General features: G+C 37.6%; 3 protein-coding genes across 6 annotated transcripts in view; 2 read left to right on the plus strand and 1 right to left on the minus strand.

Moving 5' to 3' along the window:
- Positions 1-3,439, plus strand: part of LOC121879571 (4'-phosphopantetheine phosphatase-like) — a 25,204-nt gene extending 21,765 nt beyond the window's left edge. For all 3 annotated transcript variants that reach the window (XM_042386238.1, XM_042386237.1, XM_042386239.1), the window contains exon 16: positions 78-3,439. In XM_042386238.1, the coding sequence (XP_042242172.1) occupies positions 78-186 (109 nt within the window). In that variant the 3' untranslated portion in view covers positions 187-3,439. The remainder of the gene's footprint in view (positions 1-77) is intronic.
- LOC121879574 (DNA-directed RNA polymerase III subunit RPC7-like) lies at positions 259-7,565 on the minus strand. The gene is made up of 3 exons (XM_042386242.1): positions 7,529-7,565; positions 6,256-6,351; positions 259-5,681 (listed from the first exon to the last, which is right to left on the minus strand). The coding sequence occupies exon 3, from the start codon at positions 5,671-5,673 to the stop codon at positions 5,002-5,004; it is 672 nt and encodes a 223-aa protein (XP_042242176.1). The 5' UTR covers positions 5,674-5,681; positions 6,256-6,351; positions 7,529-7,565; the 3' UTR covers positions 259-5,001.
- Positions 7,566-10,636: 3,071 nt separating this feature from the next.
- On the plus strand, positions 10,637-19,230 carry LOC121879572 (mitochondrial thiamine pyrophosphate carrier-like). 2 transcript variants are annotated; one of them, XM_042386240.1, is made up of 7 exons: positions 10,637-10,725; positions 11,338-11,479; positions 12,545-12,697; positions 13,518-13,682; positions 13,845-14,013; positions 16,660-16,805; positions 18,125-19,230. In XM_042386240.1, exons 2-7 carry the CDS (start codon positions 11,342-11,344, stop codon positions 18,320-18,322), a joined length of 969 nt encoding a protein of 322 aa, XP_042242174.1. In that variant the 5' UTR covers positions 10,637-10,725; positions 11,338-11,341; the 3' UTR covers positions 18,323-19,230. The 2 variants fall into 2 exon arrangements, with proteins under 2 accessions (XP_042242174.1, XP_042242175.1); XM_042386241.1 differs by lacking the exon at positions 10,637-10,725 and adding an exon at positions 11,031-11,055.
- The last annotated feature ends 1,607 nt before the right edge of the window (positions 19,231-20,837 follow it).

The following is a 20,837-nucleotide window of genomic DNA, read 5'->3' on the forward strand; positions in this document are numbered from 1 at the left end:
AATTTGGATTAATTCTCCTACATTCCTAAAACAGAGGTAAATTCCTTTATGTTCTAATATATCTGTAATTGTTGCAGACTTGGCGGTGATATGTTTTCTGTAATGTGTAAGTATGAAACGGGAAGTAAAAAAGTTATAGGCAACTCCAGTACAACAGCAAGTAGTTTATCCTCGGCATCATCTTAGAAGTGTATGTTAATGCTTAATGTTGGAAGATAAGCATTGTAAAACACTTCTGGGGGATAACAATATGCATAATATAACATATATATATATTTGGAATATAGAAATATTGTACAGGTGTCCCTTGATTTACAATCAGTTTGTATTCCTCAAAACCCAATGGTTAAGTGAATGATCATACTGTATATTGAACATGTTTTAGCATGATGTTAGTGGGGTTATGTTCCCAAGTCACTCAAAGTGGGGGTTTTCACCCAAATAGGCTCTAAAACTCACAGTAGTAAATTACTACACCTCAATGCCACAATATAATGATACTTCGATGCCACAATGCAATGCATATTTTGTACATACACTATATGTAGTATGAAAATGGTGATATAAATATTAAATAAAAATAGAAAAGTGAGTTGGGTTAAGTCATGGAAAAATTACAGTATGAAAGCACCTCCCCCATACATCATAAAATGAATGGTAAAGAAAAATAGTAAGGTGAAAGTTATCACGCCTATATTATGTTGTAAGGGCCACACTCGGAGGCTGGAGGACTTCTATTGCTCTGAATAATCATTCTAACTCAGCCACTAATGAATGGGTGGTACTCGGTGCACTTAAAGTTGTTGGAGTGGCAGGTCTGATCTCAGGGGAGGGTAGCATGACTTAGGTTCTATAAAAGCTAACTCTGAGGGTAGATGGAACCGGCTCAGGTGACTCGGGCTGTCTCTTTTGGGAGTTTTGACCCCAAAGAAGCTGGTAATAATACTCTGTTGTGTCTTTCACTCACTTGATTCTTACATTCTTGATAATGAATCTGTTGCTCAATGTTGTGCATCAATTGAGAACTTCTTCAGATACATCAACTCTTCTTTGCTTAGCTCCTCTTCATGGCATCAAGGAGTTCCTAAACTTCTTCCTGGTCAACTTCATTAAAGCCAGCCTGGTGGTAGAGCTGCACAATATCTCGGCAAATCTTTTTAACTGGCTCAAATCCATGAAAACCATGCACACACTTCAGCCAAAAGTTTTCCATACCCTCCTTCCATGACTCTGAAATGCTGTCCATACCTTCTTGATGTTGTAATTGTGCCACAACTCCTTGGTTGTTGGCTTGTCCAGTCCATGGGATGGATGAGTGAGGTTGCATTTGGTGGCACAAACAGCATGTCAGTGTTGTCTGCCCACTCGTCCATGGATGGTGGATGTGCAGGAGCATTTTTGAGGATCACAAGGTACGTGTTGGCAAGATAATTGGCCTTTCAGTACTCCTTACACTTTCTGGAGAGGTAGCCAACCACGCAGCTCTGGCACAATGTCATTGTCAACCACGCTAAAGATTTGATTTCCAGATGACCGTTAGAAACTCCTTAATATAACCCCTGAGTGCTTATGGATTTTCCAAGTGGCAGACAAGGAGTGGCTTCAGTTCAAAATCTTTGGTGTTACCTCCAAATGACAGGGTGAGGCATGCCTTGGCAGCTTTAAATCAGAAGCAGGTTCTTCTCTTTTGCAGTGAAGGTTCAGGAGGACATCCTCTTCCAAAATAACCCATTTCATCAGACTTGATAACTTGCTTGGGACTGAATCCTCCTTCTTGGATCTTCACCTTCAGGCGATTGGTGACAGTAGTGGCAGCTTCACAGTCCACACTTGCTGCCTCTCCTGTGAGATGGAAGCTCTGGGGGTTGGCACATAACTTGAACCACTCCAACCAGTCAGAGCTTGCCTTGAAAGTCTCAGTTCCCTCAGTCCGTTCAGAGCCTAAGCCTGACTGCAGTAGTCTCTCCACATTAACCATGGCGGGTCACATGCTCTCGTCAGCCTCGTGGTTGTACTTGCAGTCACACTTTCTCCTACGGTCTTAACTGGTGTAACATTCTTGACAATGGTAGATACAGTACTATATACAGGGGTAATGGGCCAGACCAAGTGCTCTTGTAATGGAAATGAGGCCTTCACCCTTCTTATGGCACTTGATGATGCCCAGTTTTACCTCCAAAGTAATTGCCTTATGAAGACACTTAACTTTGCTTGAGGTGACAGCTGCATGTTTCCTAGTATTTTAGAGTTCAATCACTGAATTCACTAGAGAATGACACCACAAATGTACCTGTATTATGATTGACAATTACAGTCTGTAAGCACAGTGATCAGCACAATGGTTATCGTACGTAATAGGTGGGCACGTGGCATAAGAGTGGTGAGCAAAGCAAAAACACTTGTGATGAATGCAGTTAGTGGCTCAAGTAGAAAGATTCAGGCAACAGTGGACAGGTAGTCCTTCCCTACTCAGATGACCAGGGCCGTCCCTAGGAGGGTGTGGGACCCGGGGCAACTCAGCCACTGCGGGGCCCCAGAAAAAAAAAAGATGTGAATTACACGAAAGTGCTTGGGAACTTTGTGTTTTCTTCTTTCCTTGTGGTTATCAGCATATACCTGGATCACGTGCAACTACAGTGATATACGTATATATATATATCACAAAACTCAAAAGGCAGGAGTCACAGGACACAACCTCATCTCACTGGTGGACTGGAGTGCAATGGATTATGCGGTTAGAGAAACCCACCCCCATTGAACTGTCGCTATGGATGGTAAGGTCACGGTTGCGATGGTGGCGTAAGCCGTGAGGTCAGATTAACCAGTCAACAGGTAATGTGTCCATGGTCACTGGGTCTAGTGCTGGGACCAGCGGTGGTTGCCCCCCCCCCAAAGGACGGGCCTGCAGATAACAATGAATGCATTTTTGAATTTCAGCCATTTTGGGATGAGAAATGAAGAGGAATATGTACATGAAGCTGCTAAGGAGTGATATTTCTTTTAATTTCCTGTCACTGCAATCTTTAAACAGAGAAAGTCCAATCATAAAGCAAAAAAAAAAATAATTTAAATAATTAAATCAAATTTTCATGAGCCGTGAGATCGTATATTGAGGGATGCCTGCACACCTAATATTTTATTTGAATAATAAATAAGTTGGAATGTAAGCTTATTCACTGTTACAGCTTACATAAGGGAAGCCTTATTTTATGAACTAAATGAATTAACATTGAGGTTTATTATATATTTACATGTACTAATTTTAAGGAAAATCTGCTCATTGTACAGTCATTTTCATATGATTAATGTGAGAAATATTAATTTAGGTAACAATACCAGTATTTTTTTAATGCCGATGCACTTCTTTAGTTGGATTCAATTCCTCTAAAAGATATTCCAACTGTAATGTGTATGTTCAATAAATGTCAGATTTTCATAAGTACTGTCTCATAAGAAACATTCCCTCACTTCAGCCATTTGTAATATGATGCCCTTTATCATGTGACTTATCACTGTGCTTGCATTTTGGTCTGTAAGGGACTGCTTTAAACCTTGATGGGGTTATCCATCAAACCCCCAGTATCATAGGTGGCTAATGGCTTTCTGGAAACCACTGGTTGACTTGTATAGTCCTGGCCACTAGTTAATGCAAAGTCACTAGGGTACAAGTATTGTCCTGTATAGTACTACTGCAGGTTTAGAGACACTGGTGTTAACAGGCCATAGCCAGGACAATGTATTAGTCTCAGTGAAGGACAAACAAACACATAAACAAATCATAAAAAATAGACATGAGATTTGAAATATGTCATATGCCAGGCATGGGCAACCCGCATCCTGTGGGCCGCATGCCACCCGAACCATGTCTCTTTGCGGCCCGCGGAGTAATTTGAGAAATTTTATTTTATGTGGCCCACAGTTCAGGTAGATGCAGCCAGCTTATGATGAGTAAAGCAATACGTATTTATTTAAAGAATAATCTTCTCGCACAATTCATTACGGTTTTATCACCTTAGAGTAAGTACGGGGGTAACTACGAAAATGTAACAGTGAAACAAGTATAAACAGGCAACAATATAAGCATTTTAACTTTTGTGAGTTTACAGGACAAGTTTGGCACGGTCTGTTTGATGGATTAGCTGCTATGTGGCAGTGGGACACTTGGGAATTAAGTAAGGTTTGGTGATAATTTTTGTATTTAATCCAGTGTGACAGCATTACCCTTACTCAATTATCACCTGAATAGAGAAGTACACGAGGACCCACCAGGTGATACAAACATTGAATAAAAAGCTGTATTTGTGATGTACAGATTTCTGTGAAGCCAACACATAGTACAGGTAGAACTGATTCACTGTGACAGGACAATATCATTTACATTGAGCTTGGTTGCCTTTACGTCCACAATGTACTGTATTGTACTGTCTAATTCCACAACATTAATTGAAGTTATTTCCACAACTGAATCTCTCTTAATTTTAGAGAAGTTGGAAAGTAAATGGGTGCAGCAACCAAGCAGATATAGTGCTTGTCTCCTGTTCTAAGTCTCAACCCTAGGGCACTCCCAGCTGTAACTGGGGTCTCCAACATTACTAGGTGGGGAAGTGAAGTTGGTTGATTACAATACTTGCCACACTACCTCCATGTGTAACGTGAATACACATTTCCATATATAAAAATCATTTTGCATTTAAAAAAAGTATTCCATTTGTGAAAAAAATAACTCCTACCTACTTCCTGCCAAATTGACATTAACTGTCATATACAGTAAAAAAAAAAAAGTAAAAAACTTGCATTACATAAATATAACACACTCATACAGGCACTCTAATTTCCTTAAACACTTATGAAACCCATATTCACTTGCAAGACCCTGACTGATGACAAATTAAAACGATTTGCAAGTGAAAATCAGAATTTAAGTACACGAAGGAATAAAAACATAAGGCACAAGCCACGTCCATACACGGTAAAAAAATTTAGTGCCATCGACTTAAAATTTCAGAAAACTCCACCTTCTTCAAGTGCATCATCTTCTTCATCAATATAACTATCACCATTATCAAAATAGTTGTTTACATAGTCTGTCCCCTCATCCAGTTCTTCATCAACCTCCTCTAATTCTTCCAAAGTCTCCTCAGCTTTTTCTTCTTCATCTTCTCCTTCTTCCTCATTTTCCTCTACACCCTGAGTAGCTTCTTTTTTTTCTAAAGCCTCGAGTCTTTCACTTACATTAACATCTTTTGTTCTGGCTTTCTTAACATTTACTTTCATTTTCGATGCGAGTTTCTTTCTCTTTTTGTTGGCAGCAGATGGTACAGAAGGGTGAAGTTCCTTAGGAAACCGTGACCAATTGAGTGTTAACTGGCCATGATGACCGGCTAGCACTTGGTATCTATCCGAGTACCTCTCAATATCGGGTCTCTTGACACCAGGTTGAATATAATATTGAGAATTTTGCATATGTTCTCTGTATTCTTTTTTAACTACAAGAAGATAGGAATCTGCTAAATCTTTATCTTGCGTGGGCTGAACAGGACGGAACTCTAGAGGAGGATATGTTTCGGGAGGACCTACCACTCTTTCAGGTAAAACTTCACCTTTCTGTACACCCAGCTGCTCGAACGTCATTCCACGGCCCCTACCACGACCACCTCGCCCTCTACCACCCATCTTGTCTCCTGTTTTTACAAGAATAATGATAAGAAAGAAGTTTAATATCTACTGTACTGTATCTCCAAGAAACAACTCCATCATGATAAGTGAATATATACAGGGTGACTTTTTTTTATTCAAGAACCCTAAATTATTCCCATACACTAAAAACTAAATCAGTCAGCCTAATGTTATAAAAAGACGTGACATGATCCTCAGAGTTATCAGGTATCATGTGACCTGTCAGTGACATTAAACGGTTTTCACTCGGTCACGCCATGGTACTCACAGTGCTTGTGGGGTAGTGTGTGTTGAGAGTGCCATGATGAGATTGAGTGAAAACCATTAAATGCCACTGACAGGTCACGTGATACCTGATAACTCTGACGATTATGTCACGTCTTTCTGTAACATTAGGCTGAAATCCCACTTTTTAAGCAGTGCGTAAATTACAAAATCACTTCTGCTTTAATGTAATTTTAACTTGTCTGAACAATATTAAACTGTTGACTCATTCATAAAAGTGCAAAAACTGCTTCTTCTACAAGAACATTCTAATATTCAGATTTCTATTTAAAATATGGGTATACAAATACTTACACTGAAAGGTTTTGCTGCTGGGATGCCTCAATTTGTTGCTAATGGTTTCTCTTGGCTAACAGTTACACTCTCCTCTTCATACTCTGCAAAATCTTCCTGTAAAATAGTTAAAATACTTAATTACCAACTGAATCATTATATCTGGGGGGGTTTCAGGAGAAAGAAATTTTTTTTAATCCATTCCCAATACAGGTACAGGGTATATGTATGCAAGGTGGCCAGAATCAACAAATGCACATACACAATCCTGTCATTCAATATTATTACTACTACAGTATAGTATATTGTAATAGTGTAATAATTGTATTTTGCTATGGTACTGTACAGTACTCCTTTTCCACAACAAGATTATAAATATCCCTGTTGCTTCACACAACCAATAGCATACCTTCCCACATCATTAAATACCATGCTTTGCCCATTCACACACACAGTTGCTTCCAGAGTGTCTATTGTGCCCACTACTGTAATATGCTTCTTTTTCTGGCAACCAGAGTCCATACTAAACATCTAAAAACAACACTTTATGGCAATAATATCAGCTCAATGATTCTCCTGGACATTCACATCCTTGCCTTTGATAAGGTTATTTCTCCAACACTTTTCTATATGCTTTCTACTTTCTTTTCTCGACTAGTCTGGTTCAATTTGATCTCTTGCAAAGTAACATCTATTTATCCCCATCTCCCTTCTGTAATTATTTTCATTACTTTACTCATGTTCACATACACTGTACTATCAACTGTCTTCTAATACTGTACAGAACTGCATAATCATTTTAAAATATTTTTACCAATATTTGCAGCTTTTCTCCAGAGCTGCCCATAAGAGTAGTGTTGACTGTAATGTTGAATCAACACCCACTTCATTATATCCTGTTTAAGTCACATAAGAGGGTGGTAAGCCTATGGCTCAAGCTGTGGAAGCAAGAACATTATGTACAGAACAATAGAGGGATCATACAGAGGTCACTGGCCTCCTTCCCTCAGCATGAGCCATTAGGTAAAAAATAATATATAATGTCATAAGGGACCAAGTTAATTTGGTCAAGAATAGTGAATACTGTGCTGTGCTGTAATGTCTTTTATGAGAGGGGAAACATTCTGCCTGTGGTCAGTAATATACACAATACAGTATAATAAAAATGGTTTATGGCTGACTATGGTACCTGTAGTAGACACAACACTGTATAGTATAATAAGAATGGTTTATGGCCAACTATGGTACCTGTAGTACATACTATAATACGTAAATACTGGATAATGTAACTCACAACATTGTAGATTACTCGAACAATAAGAGAACAGCTGGGACAGGTTGCAGCGTCTTCTCCTGAGGTTAGTTCCTCCTTTGTGATCTGGAATCGATCTCCACACGGACAGGGGTAGTAGTAAGTTTCTGTTTCTTCGTCAAAGTCAAAATCTTCAATTTCAATCTCGTCATGGTAGACGGACATATCTGAAAATAATGACAGCATTTTAGCATTGTTTTCAACCTATGGATATTTTATGAAAATTTATCATCAACTTTAATATTAGCAACCAACTGATACTATGTTCAGTGTTTGTTTTAAAATCTGACATCATTCTGAGATGGGTATATTTTTAATTGCAAAAGTACTAAATACGATATGTGTGTAAGGATGCAGCTGACTTGCTATTTCTTAAGTATTGTACAATACTGTATTTTACAGTGTTGTATATTCAAAGTTGATTTCTCTTGGGCAATACTTTACAATGTCAACTTGTAAAAAAAAAAGCAACTTTAAAAAAATTATTGGTAAAATTTCTTTCTTATTTCTAGAATATCTAAAAAGAGAGACAGAGAAAGGGAAGGAATTCCAACTTTCCGAGGTCTGGTCCTTCTGGTTTCTCTGGTTAGGTTAGGTTAGGCAAAAAAAAAAATTGCAGGTTTTTTTACCCCATAGTTTTCCTCTACGTCAAAGCCCTGCTCACTTTGTATGATCAAAATTGTATTTGTTTTATGTTAAATCAAAAAGTAAAAAAATAAATAAATATAAAAATTTAATTTTTGACGAAAACACTATACCCGTATACTGTATATAGGTTTTCCTCTACTTCCTTATATACAAATCAGTACTGTATAAAGTTATGTGCATAGTCACTGCTGAATAATTAATGTTTTCAATAAGTCATGAGGAAACCGCTACCATCAGGAGTTGTTTGATTTAGTTCATTTTTTCAACAGATGCTGTTATCATTATAGTAAATATCTTAAAAGAGGTGACAAGTTTTTATTTTAATTAATAAATAATTTTAGTTTTTCTCAATCTACGATCATAAATCACCTGTAGTGGACAGGGGATGAGGGAAATTGTGGGGTAAAACACGGTGAAAACTGATCATATTATACTAAAATGATGTCTGTGTGTTTTGTACATGAATAAATAAATTATTTACCGTATACTCCCCGATAAATCTGCCGAGTCAGCATGTGTAGTTTGTTTGCAACGGGCTTGCTTGGTCTTAGCGTACTCTCATGTGCACAAAAGACATAAAATTACAATGACACTTTGACAAAGTTACTCTCACTGAAATCAGATATCAAAATAAGTACAATACTTTGTTTCATATGGCGAGGGGTCTAGGGGATGGCTAGGAAGTTAGGTAAGTTTCTTGGGATGGTTAGGTTAGGTACTATTATATGTCGCCTCTTTTAAAATATTTACTGTATTATAATGATAAAAACATACTGTGATAAAAAATGAAACAAATCCATAAACTTTTTCTGGTGCTAGCAGTGTTGCCATACGTTACCCTGTTTTCTTCTAAAGAGAGTTTTCCTGTACATCTCATGAGTAAATGTTGTAAAGTATTACATCACTTTGCTCTGGTACTACCAGTTTCAGTAGAAAATTCCAGTGAAAACAAACTGGTAAATTTTAGTTTTGGTCATCCCTGTATTTAGAAACCCAACCTAATCTAACCTAGCCACACAACCCAGGAACTATATGTTACCTAACCCTGCAAGCCCTCCCAGAGCCACCCCCCCCTTTCTGATGGGGGGTGGCCTAAACTAAAATAATACCAACAAACCTTCACCAAGTGTAAAAGTAAACTTCAAAATTGCTCATTTATATTACTTTCAGAAATCCATTATTGGCAATCTAACCTGGTAAGCCCTCAGTAGTGTCCTTCCTTCTACAGTTTTACCAAAAAATTTTATCATTCCTCAGAGGCAGCAGGAACAGGCAACCTCAGAAGGTATTATTTCGGTTAATATTCGTCCATTGGCTGTCCGCAGGTTCCAGCCATGTTTACCTGCAGGTAATACTCCTCACTTAGTCACTTGTCTTCCTCCTCCTCCTCCTACTTGTAGGTTGAGTCCGACTAATTACCCAAATGTAGCCGCAATGAAGTCAAATAATGGTCCTACATGAATAAATCGGACTGCCAATCACTTCTCGACTGGTATTTGGTGTCACAAAGTAAAAAAAAAAATGGAAAACGTAATTCAATCTGAGTTAATAAATCGAGTGCATGTACCTAACCTAACCTAACACAACTCAGATTAAATTAAGTTTACCAATTTTTTGTGACTTTATGACACCAAATACCAGTCGAGAAGTGATTGGCAGTCCGATTGATTCATGTAGGACCATCATTTGACTTAATTGCGGCTACATTTGGGTAATTAGTCGGACCGGTAGGTTAGGTTAGGTAGGTTGATTCCTTTGGTATGAGAATAGGTTAAATAGTTTTTTTTTTTTTTTACTAAAATCTGACCTCCATTTTTTGCAAATTAGCGGTTTCTGTAGAAAAAGATTTTTTTGCGTGCAAAAATCGCTAATTTGCACAAGAAATGAAGTTCATATATGAGTAAAACACACACAAAAAAACCCTCCCCTTCAACAAAGAAAAACTATTATCGTACCAAAACCTGAGGACAGCCAATGGGAGAATATTTACCATTATTTCTTATTGACTAACATATTTCCAATTGTGTGTCTGGCCAAGACCATGTGCGGTGTAATAATGACGTTTAACCAAGTTACATTATCAATATAAACTACTAGGCGTAAATACACTATTTTCATGAGTGAATGAGCTATATTACAGCCACAGTACTTACTTTGCCAGTATATATATATCTATGTAGGTGTTAATTATCTACAAGCTATGTTACTAAAATATTAATAAGAACTACTGTACCTCATCCTCTGCTGCTGCTGCTGTTTATTTTCACCAGGGTAGATGTAGGTATTTAAAGACGTGTGTGACAACTTCTATGTTATTTACAACTTATTAAACATATATAAACCACCAAATTTAAAGAAAATAGGATGGAAAAGAATTAGCTTTAATAGTTTTATAAATTGTACATAATAATTGGCAGGAACCTGATTTAGGATATCAGCTGTGTTGTTCAGGGTTATGTAATATACTAGACCACAACCGGTGAAGGAGTTAACACAGAGGGGCACACATAAAGAATTAATGCTTAAAGCAGGTAAAGAATTATATTATTGATCTATAGAATTAACAAGAATGTCTGATTATGTATTATGACGAATATTTACTGCATTAACATCTGTAATATTGTACTTTTAAGGTATTTTCACATTTTCCCTAATTTTCGAAACCCTGCTGGCAGCTGACTTTGGGAGAAATCGTTGTTGCTAGTGTTAAAGGGATCATATCTCCTTTATATATATTTTTTCCACGGATATAAAGGTCATATTCGTTCAAATCGCCATAAAAAACATAAGGGAAACCTATTTTAGTTACGTAGTGGATATTTTTCCGTGTCCAGCTAAGTTCCTACTAATACTATTTTACCGTGAGTACTCTTTAATTGGCTAAGTATCTTCTGTTTAATATGACGGGGTGTGGGGGTGGGGAGGTGCAATTTTTCCACCCACAAAACGAACTTTAAGAGTGCCCAGTAGTTGTGGCGACTGAGATACATTGTCATCACATATATAATAAAACACCCTGGGCTACTACAGTACTTGAAGAAAGAACAATAGTGGTTTCATTCACCCAACATAAGTAGGGAGGTATTGAAAAGGATGGAAAATTTGGAATAAGTTTTTTAAATTTCTTCAACTTTATTTTTTAGTGTGATGGTTAGCTATGTTGGGCACAAGAGTGACAACCAGGGGCATCTGACAGCTAAAGATCATGCAGTTGCTGGTGCTGTCAGTGGATTTCTCACGAGGGGTTTCTTACAACCTTTGGATGTTCTCAAAATTAGATTTCAAGTGAGTTCTATCTCTGTTTTATGAAAATTACTGTACAACATATTGCTGAACATGAGACATATACAGTATTTTTATAGGCTGGAGTACATTAATTTAGGGATTAGACTGAAATGTATTAAAATTTCCATCATTTATTATGGTGAGTTGAAGTATTAATAATGAATTTAAAGGCATTTCTTTCTATCACTCTAAAGCCAATGAACTCCTGTAATACAGGACTAATTCATAGGAGATGTATGTACTTATACAACCCCCTATAATAGCAGCAGGCTTGATTTTTTAATCACTAATTATACCCATCACTCTTTTCACCCTACTGTATTACACTGTTCTCTCAGAGAGAAACTTAGCTCAATGGCTACCTGTACTCTCTACGATCTAAGAGGTCTCCCTGGAACTTAGTTGACCCACTTAACTCAGGCCACCCTAAGGCACCTTGTTTGCTATCAAGGGCTTAAGTCAATACTGCACTATTATTCACTTACTAGCTAATAGTCCAAGATGACAGTCACTGCAGACTCTGGTGGCTTAGAAACCCTCCCTCTGCCCTTTGGTCTGTGATTGGTCAGCTAAAAATGCATAGAAAATCAAATTGGAAGACAGTATGCTTTGGTGTGTTGTGTTCTGACTTGGGAGACTCATCTGCAGTAAGATCTAGCCCCTAGAGGGTAGCTGTAGCAATGTCTCGTTCTTAAGAGGATGATATGATAGGGAGGGAATGGTGATTGATATAGCCAAAAAGGATAACATAACTTTGGCATACATTATAGGGGGTTGTGTGAATACATGAACCCCCCAATAAGTAGCCCTGTATTGAGTGCTGTATCGCTACAAACTCCACCAGAAGAAGGAATTTAGGATTGAATCTCCATTTTTTTTAAAATATCATTCTTGCCTTATTTGTATGTGTGGGAGCATGTTATTTTGAATCTGTTTTTATGTCAATACTGTACTGTACAGTACTGTACAATAAACAATAGTGCATTTAATGATCTCTGTGTCTTTATACTGTAGTTGTGAGCTTTGCATATAACAAAAACTGATTTGTGTTATTTTGGTAAACAGTTACAGGTGGAGCCCACAGCAAAACGTGGGGGAGGTCTTTACCATGGGGTCCTCCAGAGTGCTGCCAAGATAGTGCACAATGAGGGTTTAGCTGCTCTTTGGAAGGGGCATGTTCCTGCCCAGGCCCTGAGCATTACCTTTGGAATGGCACAGGTGAGTTTTATTCTAAGGTAGATGTATTACTGGTCAGATTTAAAGCCCCCTTCACCTACACTTGTCATGGTTGATAGTACAGTAGCACCATATTATGGAGCTTCTGTTCTATCCAGGGAAACCATATATCATAATAAAGATCACAGCATTGAAATTTCCCAGATATTTTTTGGAGACATTATTGTTGATTTACACCACAGACAGACTCTCCATACCAATAATTGGTGTGGGTGAGGTAAGGCAGGATCTGTAACATAATTACATTTGCAAAAAGGCATATGCTAATTGTTGATTTTGCCATTCTATATTTATTATGATCACATACTTTTCCCCATTACTCTTATGTTGATATCGTATGGACTTCAACACTGACTATTTTTTCTCCTGATGAGGAAATTATCTACTGTGTGGAATTGTAATTTCCATCCTAGTATCCATGACATAATTAATCACTAAGTGAAGAGCTAAAACAACAGTTTATCTCACAGATTACAGATTGAGTCTGAAGAAGATGTGGTACTAATAACTTGAGAAGACCCATGGGAATTATCAACAGGAGAAAAGATGCAATATAAGGGTATTTTCTTTATCATGATCTAATTCTTCTACTCCATGCATGACTTTGATCACTTGGTCTCTCCTATGGTCTGTTACTGCTGATCTATATTCTTTGTAACTGCTTGTTAACTAAGATAACAGTAATAGTTAACATTAATTTCATCTCGGTCAAATGTAATACACCAACTGTATTAGAAATTATTAGAAGAAATTTAGTTTACTGTACTGTACTTGAAACTATTGAAGAAATATTTTCACACAGTTCTGGAGTTATGAAGTTCTGACAAAGACAGCTGATAATCATGGCTTAGCAGAGAGGTATATAACTCATGGTCTGTGTGGAGCATTGGCAGGAACATGTGGCACTCTTGCATCTTTTCCTTGTGATGTTGTACGAACACGACTTATTGCTCAAGGACATCCAAAGGTATTAAGAAAATTGTGACCAAGAAGAAAATGTAATATTTGCTCATACAGTATATTGTTTAAATTCTATTATAATTAGTTTAATTCTAATTCACTTATTGATTGATATCTCTTTTTGAGGCAGCTAAAACACTTTTCGGTTAATACATTTTCTCTTGATCAGCATTACAATGGGATGATGGATGCTTGGGGGAAGATGTTGCGTCAGGAAGGAGTACTGAGCCTATGGCGAGGCATAATTCCTACTCTGGCCATGACAGCTCCTTATACTGGTCTCACATTTTTCTTCTACAATGCTCTCTTCAGCTTAATGTCTCAAAGTATTAGAGAAGGTATGATGGTATTCATTATCTTAATGCAGATTTATGGTTCTATGGAATTATGCATGGTTGTGGTCAAAAGTAATCAGCCATCCCTCCTACTACCATACCCTCGAGCTCAAGCTCTTTCAAAACGATGGGTCACAAGAGGGTGGGGGAGGTATTGATAGGGGAGAACTAGGGGTGGCGGACCCAGGTAGGGTAGGGGGGCGCAAGTCAAGGGCCTTAAAATTATTCTTAACACCTGAAGAAGGTGTTAATGATATTTAAGTTGGTGGATGTAGCTTCATGTTGATGGCCTTAATGACCCTGACAGTTGATAGACCAAAAGCCCAAACAACCGAGAACCAGGAGGGCAAGTGTCTGGGGAGGTGTCATATGGACTTAACTATCCCATAGTTATCTCTGCTTTTACTCGAGATTCAGGGGAGTAATTGGAATAGGGTTTTTTGCAGGTAATGTGCCATTAGGGTTTATAAGACATTTGGCTTCCATGAGGTAAAGCCCTTGATATGACAACCTAAGAGAGGAGGGGGAGTGGCTTTGCATGCGGCCTTGCTCACCACCAGTAACACTAAACTAGGCTGTTACTTGATCACTTCCACCTCCTGCCACTATCTTGGAAAAAAAATCAATATTAATTGATAAACAAAATTAATAATGAATTGTTGGATAGAAAGTGACTTGTCCCAAGAAGACTCCAGGAGGCTATAGAAAAGGGTGACCTATGGATGGGCTATTGAGATTTTGTATGATCTGTGTTGGTAAATATTAGAAAATAATGTGATTTCCATCTTCTTATTCAATATTTCTACTCTTGTGAATGTTATTGTAAATGTCTAATTACCGTTGATTAAAACCTGAACCACAACCTGAAAAATTGCTAATTATGTTATGGATATGGATGGCACATTATAATAATGAATAAGGGTCCCCATCTATTACTCTTTCAAGCATTTAACCTACGATAATATAGTGAAAAAACTTACATCCTTCCCTTTTTTCTTTCATGAATTTCCCCGCTTTCTTCAATCTCCCCTCTCTGATGAGCAATTTGTATCGCATACCCCCACCCAACAAACGGCCCTCCCCAAGACAACCATTCTCCCTTTCCACCCCATGTGAAAAGGACCCAACCAGGGGCACAGTTGTTGGTGATGAATTGGATGAATACTTTTGACCTCAATTGTACCTTAAAAATTTTGCTTACCATTAAGAGCACAAAGAATCATCTCTGAATATATTTAATTTTGAAGTATTTGTCAGAATAAGGCATAGTAGTTTGGTTCTCACATTTGTGGAGCACCCCTACTTGTTACTTACTGGAAGAAATAACAATAAGTACACTATATTAAAAAGCTGCCATTAACTGGTGGAAATTAATCATGATACAGATATTGATATTTTTAACTTAATGCTGTTCTCAGGTGATTCATGTATATTCAGTAAGCTTAAGTAGTTGAAAAATGTAAAATAGTGTCTAAAAACTGAATAGAAATTGAAAATTAAATAAACCTTTCTACTACATTGGATTCTTTGAAAGGGAACATGTTACATCTCAGTTCCCCCTCTCTTGAGGGAGAAAGTTGAGAGTCTTCTCTGCCACGTAAGTGCACATGGTCCATGATCCCCTTTTGTTTGGCTTAGCTATATAATGACAAAACAGGATGTGCTGCCACAATTTCAATCACACAAGCCTCCAGAATGGAAGTTCCCATTCTACACATGCAGTAGAAGCTAAGTGCTGACCTTAAATTACACCAATATATTTTTATCATGTTTGGCCGGTGGCCACACATTCCTCGGTGTAAGTACCGGGTAGGTATTTTGTTTCAGTAAAAATTGTGATATGCAGTGTGTCTTCACTTACATTATGTAGCTCTGCCAATTGAAAAACAGTTGTATCCAAATACTCTACAGGTGTCTAACTAAGGTTTTTTAGTGAATGTTTACATGGAGCTCAGAGTGGGATTCAGGTTGACTATTTGCGAGTAAATGTTAGGGGGAATACAGGGTATCCCAACTCAAGGGTTTGTAGAATCTACACAGTATATTTTATTTTCCAGAAATTATTCTGTATCCCATTCTGTAAGTTAATGGGATGTAGAGGAACCACTTCAGGGGATCTGAAAACTACCAACTGGATTAGATTGTTTAATGAGTGCAGTTGGATTATAGTAAAGCTTTACCCTATTTTCTGCAAAACTAACAGTACCCTTACTCACTGTTGGCTGGCACCAGCCACTGTTTTTCCTGATAATCCAGCCACAGAGAATATTTTGGAATTTCCCCATTTTTAACTTTTCATCAATTCATTTCACTTGTTTGCTTGCACTATCTTGCTGCATTTTGGAATCTATAGGCATCAAAACTGCTGTACCAGTGTCTCCTTTTGAGGAATCCAGGATGGTGGGCATTTTTATCTATTTATTTTTAAAATTTTACCCACTTTTTGGATTCCAGTCACAAGATTCGGGTCTTTGGAAATTAGATTTCCAACACTGTAGACATAGTGATGATATATAAGCCACCCAATTATGTGTTATGCAGGATGTTAAATCACTGTATTACTTAGGCTTGCATGATTTTTTATTTGTTAATTTATTGATATAGTACTATAAGTCCTGATAATTTAACAAAGAATAAAATATGTCACAGAGAGTGAACTACCATGGCTGGGCTTCAGTGCTATAAGTGGGACAGCAGCAGGAGTATGTGCTAAATTAGCTGTGTACCCTCTGGATGTCTTGAAGAAAAGAATACAAATACGTGGCTTTGAGGAAGCTCGCAGGCAATTTGGCAAGGTTTGTTGATTCTCAATATAGTATATTTTTAAGTTTTTGTTTAGACTTTTGCCCCAAAACCACAGGGTACTGAAATATATTTCAAATTGAAGGGAAGGGCAAAATTTTATGTATAGTAGTCCCTCGCCGACTGCAGATTTCCCATCTGCGGATTTTGGGTAGCTACGGTTTTTACCCTATACTATTTCATCAACTGCAGCATTGAATTTCGAATATCAACGGTTTAGCGTGGCATCATTTTCCCTTTGTGTTCCAATGTATTCATCTGTAAATGTGTGGTATTAATAAAAGGGAGCCATTCTTTCTTGAGACAGTAAATAAAAGAAAAGAAAAAATACTGCATGGCCATTTAGCAGTCATTTCATTAAGGACAGGGGAGACAGGAGTGCACTGCTCTCCCCCACGATTGTGGGTTAATCCCCGCTGACGTAAAAAAAAAGTTCATTCTCTTTGTTTTTGACCGTATAATAATCATTTCTTCTTTTTTTTTGCACATTGTGTATGAACAATTGTGTGTGCATGGAACAGTAAACAAAAAGAAGAAGGAAATTACTTATATCTACCAGAAACAACGAGCTGAAAAAGAACAATAATGCAGCTCACAGCTTGGCCTGATAGGGAGAGGCTGAGATCCCCAACACCACACCCCCTCCAGCTTCCTTCTTCCCTTCCCATGAACCAACACTAACTCCAGTGGATGTAAAAAAAATTCTATTCTCTCTATGATTTTCACCTAATTTCTTTTACGTATATGTAACAGTAAGAAAAAAAAAATATATATGCAGGAGGTCCCCGGGTTACTGTACATACGTCCAACTTACGAACATTTTCCGATTTGAACGTACCGTAGTCCCATAAAGGTTAAGCTTAAAATTTACATTAGTATTTTATTTACTTGACTTATTTTTTACTTTCATTTACTATATTGTGTCATTCTATTTCTTCTTTTCTCTTAAATTAAGTGATTTTAGATGTATAAAAGGACTTACGCTATGATAAATTGGAATTTTAAACATTGTTCCATAAGTACGTTATGCACATACTGTTGGGTACAACATGCCCTGACAATTCGTGGATTTTTAACCAACAGACCTCGATTATTTGCGAATGACACCCTGGATGTACCCAAGAATGTGTAAGGGTAGTTTTAAAGTTGCTGGCATTTTTGCGGCCGGGACAGGGAGCCATTCGTTCTAGAGACAGTAATTTATTTTTCCTGTATTGTATATATATATATATGTCTCATCTGTGGCATTATAATTGTTATTATTAATAATAGCTTTGGTTTAGTTTGGTGTTTAATGTATGTTTGTTTCCAGGTTGTTGTGTATCCAAGTGCATGGGCGTGCATTGTCAGAATTTCGCAAGAAGAGGGTATCTTAGCCTGGTATAAGGGATTATGGCCTGCCATGTTGAAGAGTGGCTGTGCCTCTGGAAGCATATTCATAACTTTTGAAGTTACTTGTCGTGCTCTGTCACATATTCACAGTAATGAAAAGGACAGTGATGTTAGATAGTGAAGCAGATGGATTAATTTTGTAAACTAGTCTTGCAAAGCCTACCTAGATTTTTGATATTACATGTAACCTGAAGACTGTACACCATTACATAAGGGGACACAGATCTCTGAGCTAGTTGAATTACGTTTCATCCAAATTACAGGTAGATCTTGATAAAATTATACTAGTACAGGTAGTGGCTTCCGTATAAGTCTTAAGGTTACCTTACAGTTTCTTGCTGTTCAGTGAGAGTCGTTAGGATATATGTTTGTAGTCTACTTAGTACCTTTTTAATTAATTTGGAATTTGATGTTGGGTTTCTTTAACAGGGAGACATTTGTGGAATATGTGAAAATGTAATTCCCCCATTTTGAAGCTGGTTGGTGTATACAATGCATCTAACATAATTTGTGGTGTCCCTTCTTTAATTTGAAACTTTATTATAGATAGATTTCACATGACATTACACATAATCCCCATTGCAACCATCGATGTTTGATGTCCGGTTTATTACATTTACCATCTTAAGGACATGCCTTTTTGTGAAAAAATACCAGTCACTAGTTTTGTTCATGACTGGTATGAGCATACATGACACTGAGCAATACTGTCATGACACTTTTGTGACACCTACTTTGCTGTACCAAATTCTTCATCTTTGACAGCTAGAATGTATAGATCCAAAACCTACCGGTAACCACAATTTGATTGGAAGCTTCTGGTGGGTTTTTTTTTTCTTCATTTCACTTAGGTCAGGGATGTTCAACCCATGGTCTGAGGGCCGTATGTGGCTCTCAGGGAGGTTAAGTGTGGCCCTCGAAACTATTAGAGAATTATATGAAAAATTCAATAATTGAAGGCTTTGTTTTATTTGTTAGGAATTAATTTGAAGTTTTCTATTGAATAATAAAGCCTTTGTGTAATTATTCACAATTTGACATGGTTAATGCCTTATAATCACTTATTCATGTGTGGACTATTTACTTAGTTTTTCAACATTTATTCCCATTAAGGTCAGTCTGTGGCCTTCATCACACATTTACCCATCTAATGTGGCCCACTTATGCAAAAAGGTTGAGCACCACTGAATTAGTTGCTGTACAAACCGTAGATAGATTTTTGTATACAGTACACTGTTCTATAGTTCATAATGCCAGCCAGGCTCCTGGTCAGACATCCATTGTGTTCTATGGATCTTCAACTTTGCTTAATTTAACTGGACACTAAATCTAAAGGATCTGTACATTTTGAGACTTTTCTAAGTCTGCAAGTACTGTAATGGGATTTATTTTAACAATACTAATGCAGCATGATGGCTCGCTACCATACAGTCATTAACTGTAACCTGTCAGTTGCAAGAGACATAAAGCTACTCTGAAGTAATCACTGCTTTTCCCATAATATTTCATCTTTGATGATTCATGTAGAAATGGATGACCACAGTAAGTTCACAGTTTGAGCATGCCTAAGGTGTCGGAGAGTCAAGGACAGCTGTGAGCAGGGTGAAGGACAGCTGTTAACGATCAAAGTTTGGGTGGCTCAAAGGGAGCTGGTGAGGATCAAGGCAGGGCTGCACCATGTTACCTGGAAAATCGCTCACTCAATCAATGTGTTAGTAAGTCAGGAATGGTGGGCATATAGCTGCTAATGCAACTAGAAGTCTTTCTGTATACTGTACTGTACAGTACTGCCAACAGCTATTTTAAATAGCAAAATACAATAAACAGCTCATATACAGTATATACAGTATATATATGCAAGTAAATCACTGTAGGTGCGCGTGATCTAGGTATATGCTGATAACCACAAGGAAAGAAGAAAACACGAAGTTCCCAAGCGCTTTCGTGTAATTCACACGAAAACGCTTGGGAACTTCGTGTTTTCTTCTTTCCTTGTGGTTATCAGCATATATACAGTATATATATATATATATATATATAATATATATATATTATATATATATATATATATGTTATATATATATATTATATATATACTGTACTCACCCCTGAAGATGTGAATTACACGAAAGCGCTTGGGAACTTCGTGTTTTCTTCTTTCCTTGTGGTTATCAGCATATATATATATATATATATATATATATATATATATATATATATATATACAGTAATACCCCGCTTAGCGCGATTTCGCTTATACGCGGTGCCTCGCCAGAGCCGAACTTTCACTTAACGCGGGTTTTTTCCACGTATACGCGCAGAGTGTCCGGCTCAAGACGCTATTTTTAGATTCGCCCCGCCCGCCACCCGCCTGCCTGCCTGCTCTCGCCTCTCCCTCCTCCTCCCTCCCTCCCTCCCGCCTCCCTCCGCCTGGGCAAGCCGCGCTGTAAGGTTGCGCAGTGTGTGTCTTCTACTAACGTAAGTGTTACACCTAACCTTTATTTTTCCTAACTTAACCTTTATTTTTCCTAACCTAACCTCTTCTATATTACTTGTTTGTTCATACCATCATAAAGTTAAGATAAAATTTTTACTACAACATAGTTGTGTCGTCAAAAAGTGGAGTTTGGGGG

Source organism: Homarus americanus, unplaced genomic scaffold (genome assembly GCF_018991925.1).
Source record: "Homarus americanus isolate GMGI-L3 unplaced genomic scaffold, GMGI_Hamer_2.0 scaffold9741, whole genome shotgun sequence".
Classification (NCBI taxonomy): Eukaryota; Metazoa; Arthropoda; class Malacostraca; order Decapoda; family Nephropidae; genus Homarus; species Homarus americanus.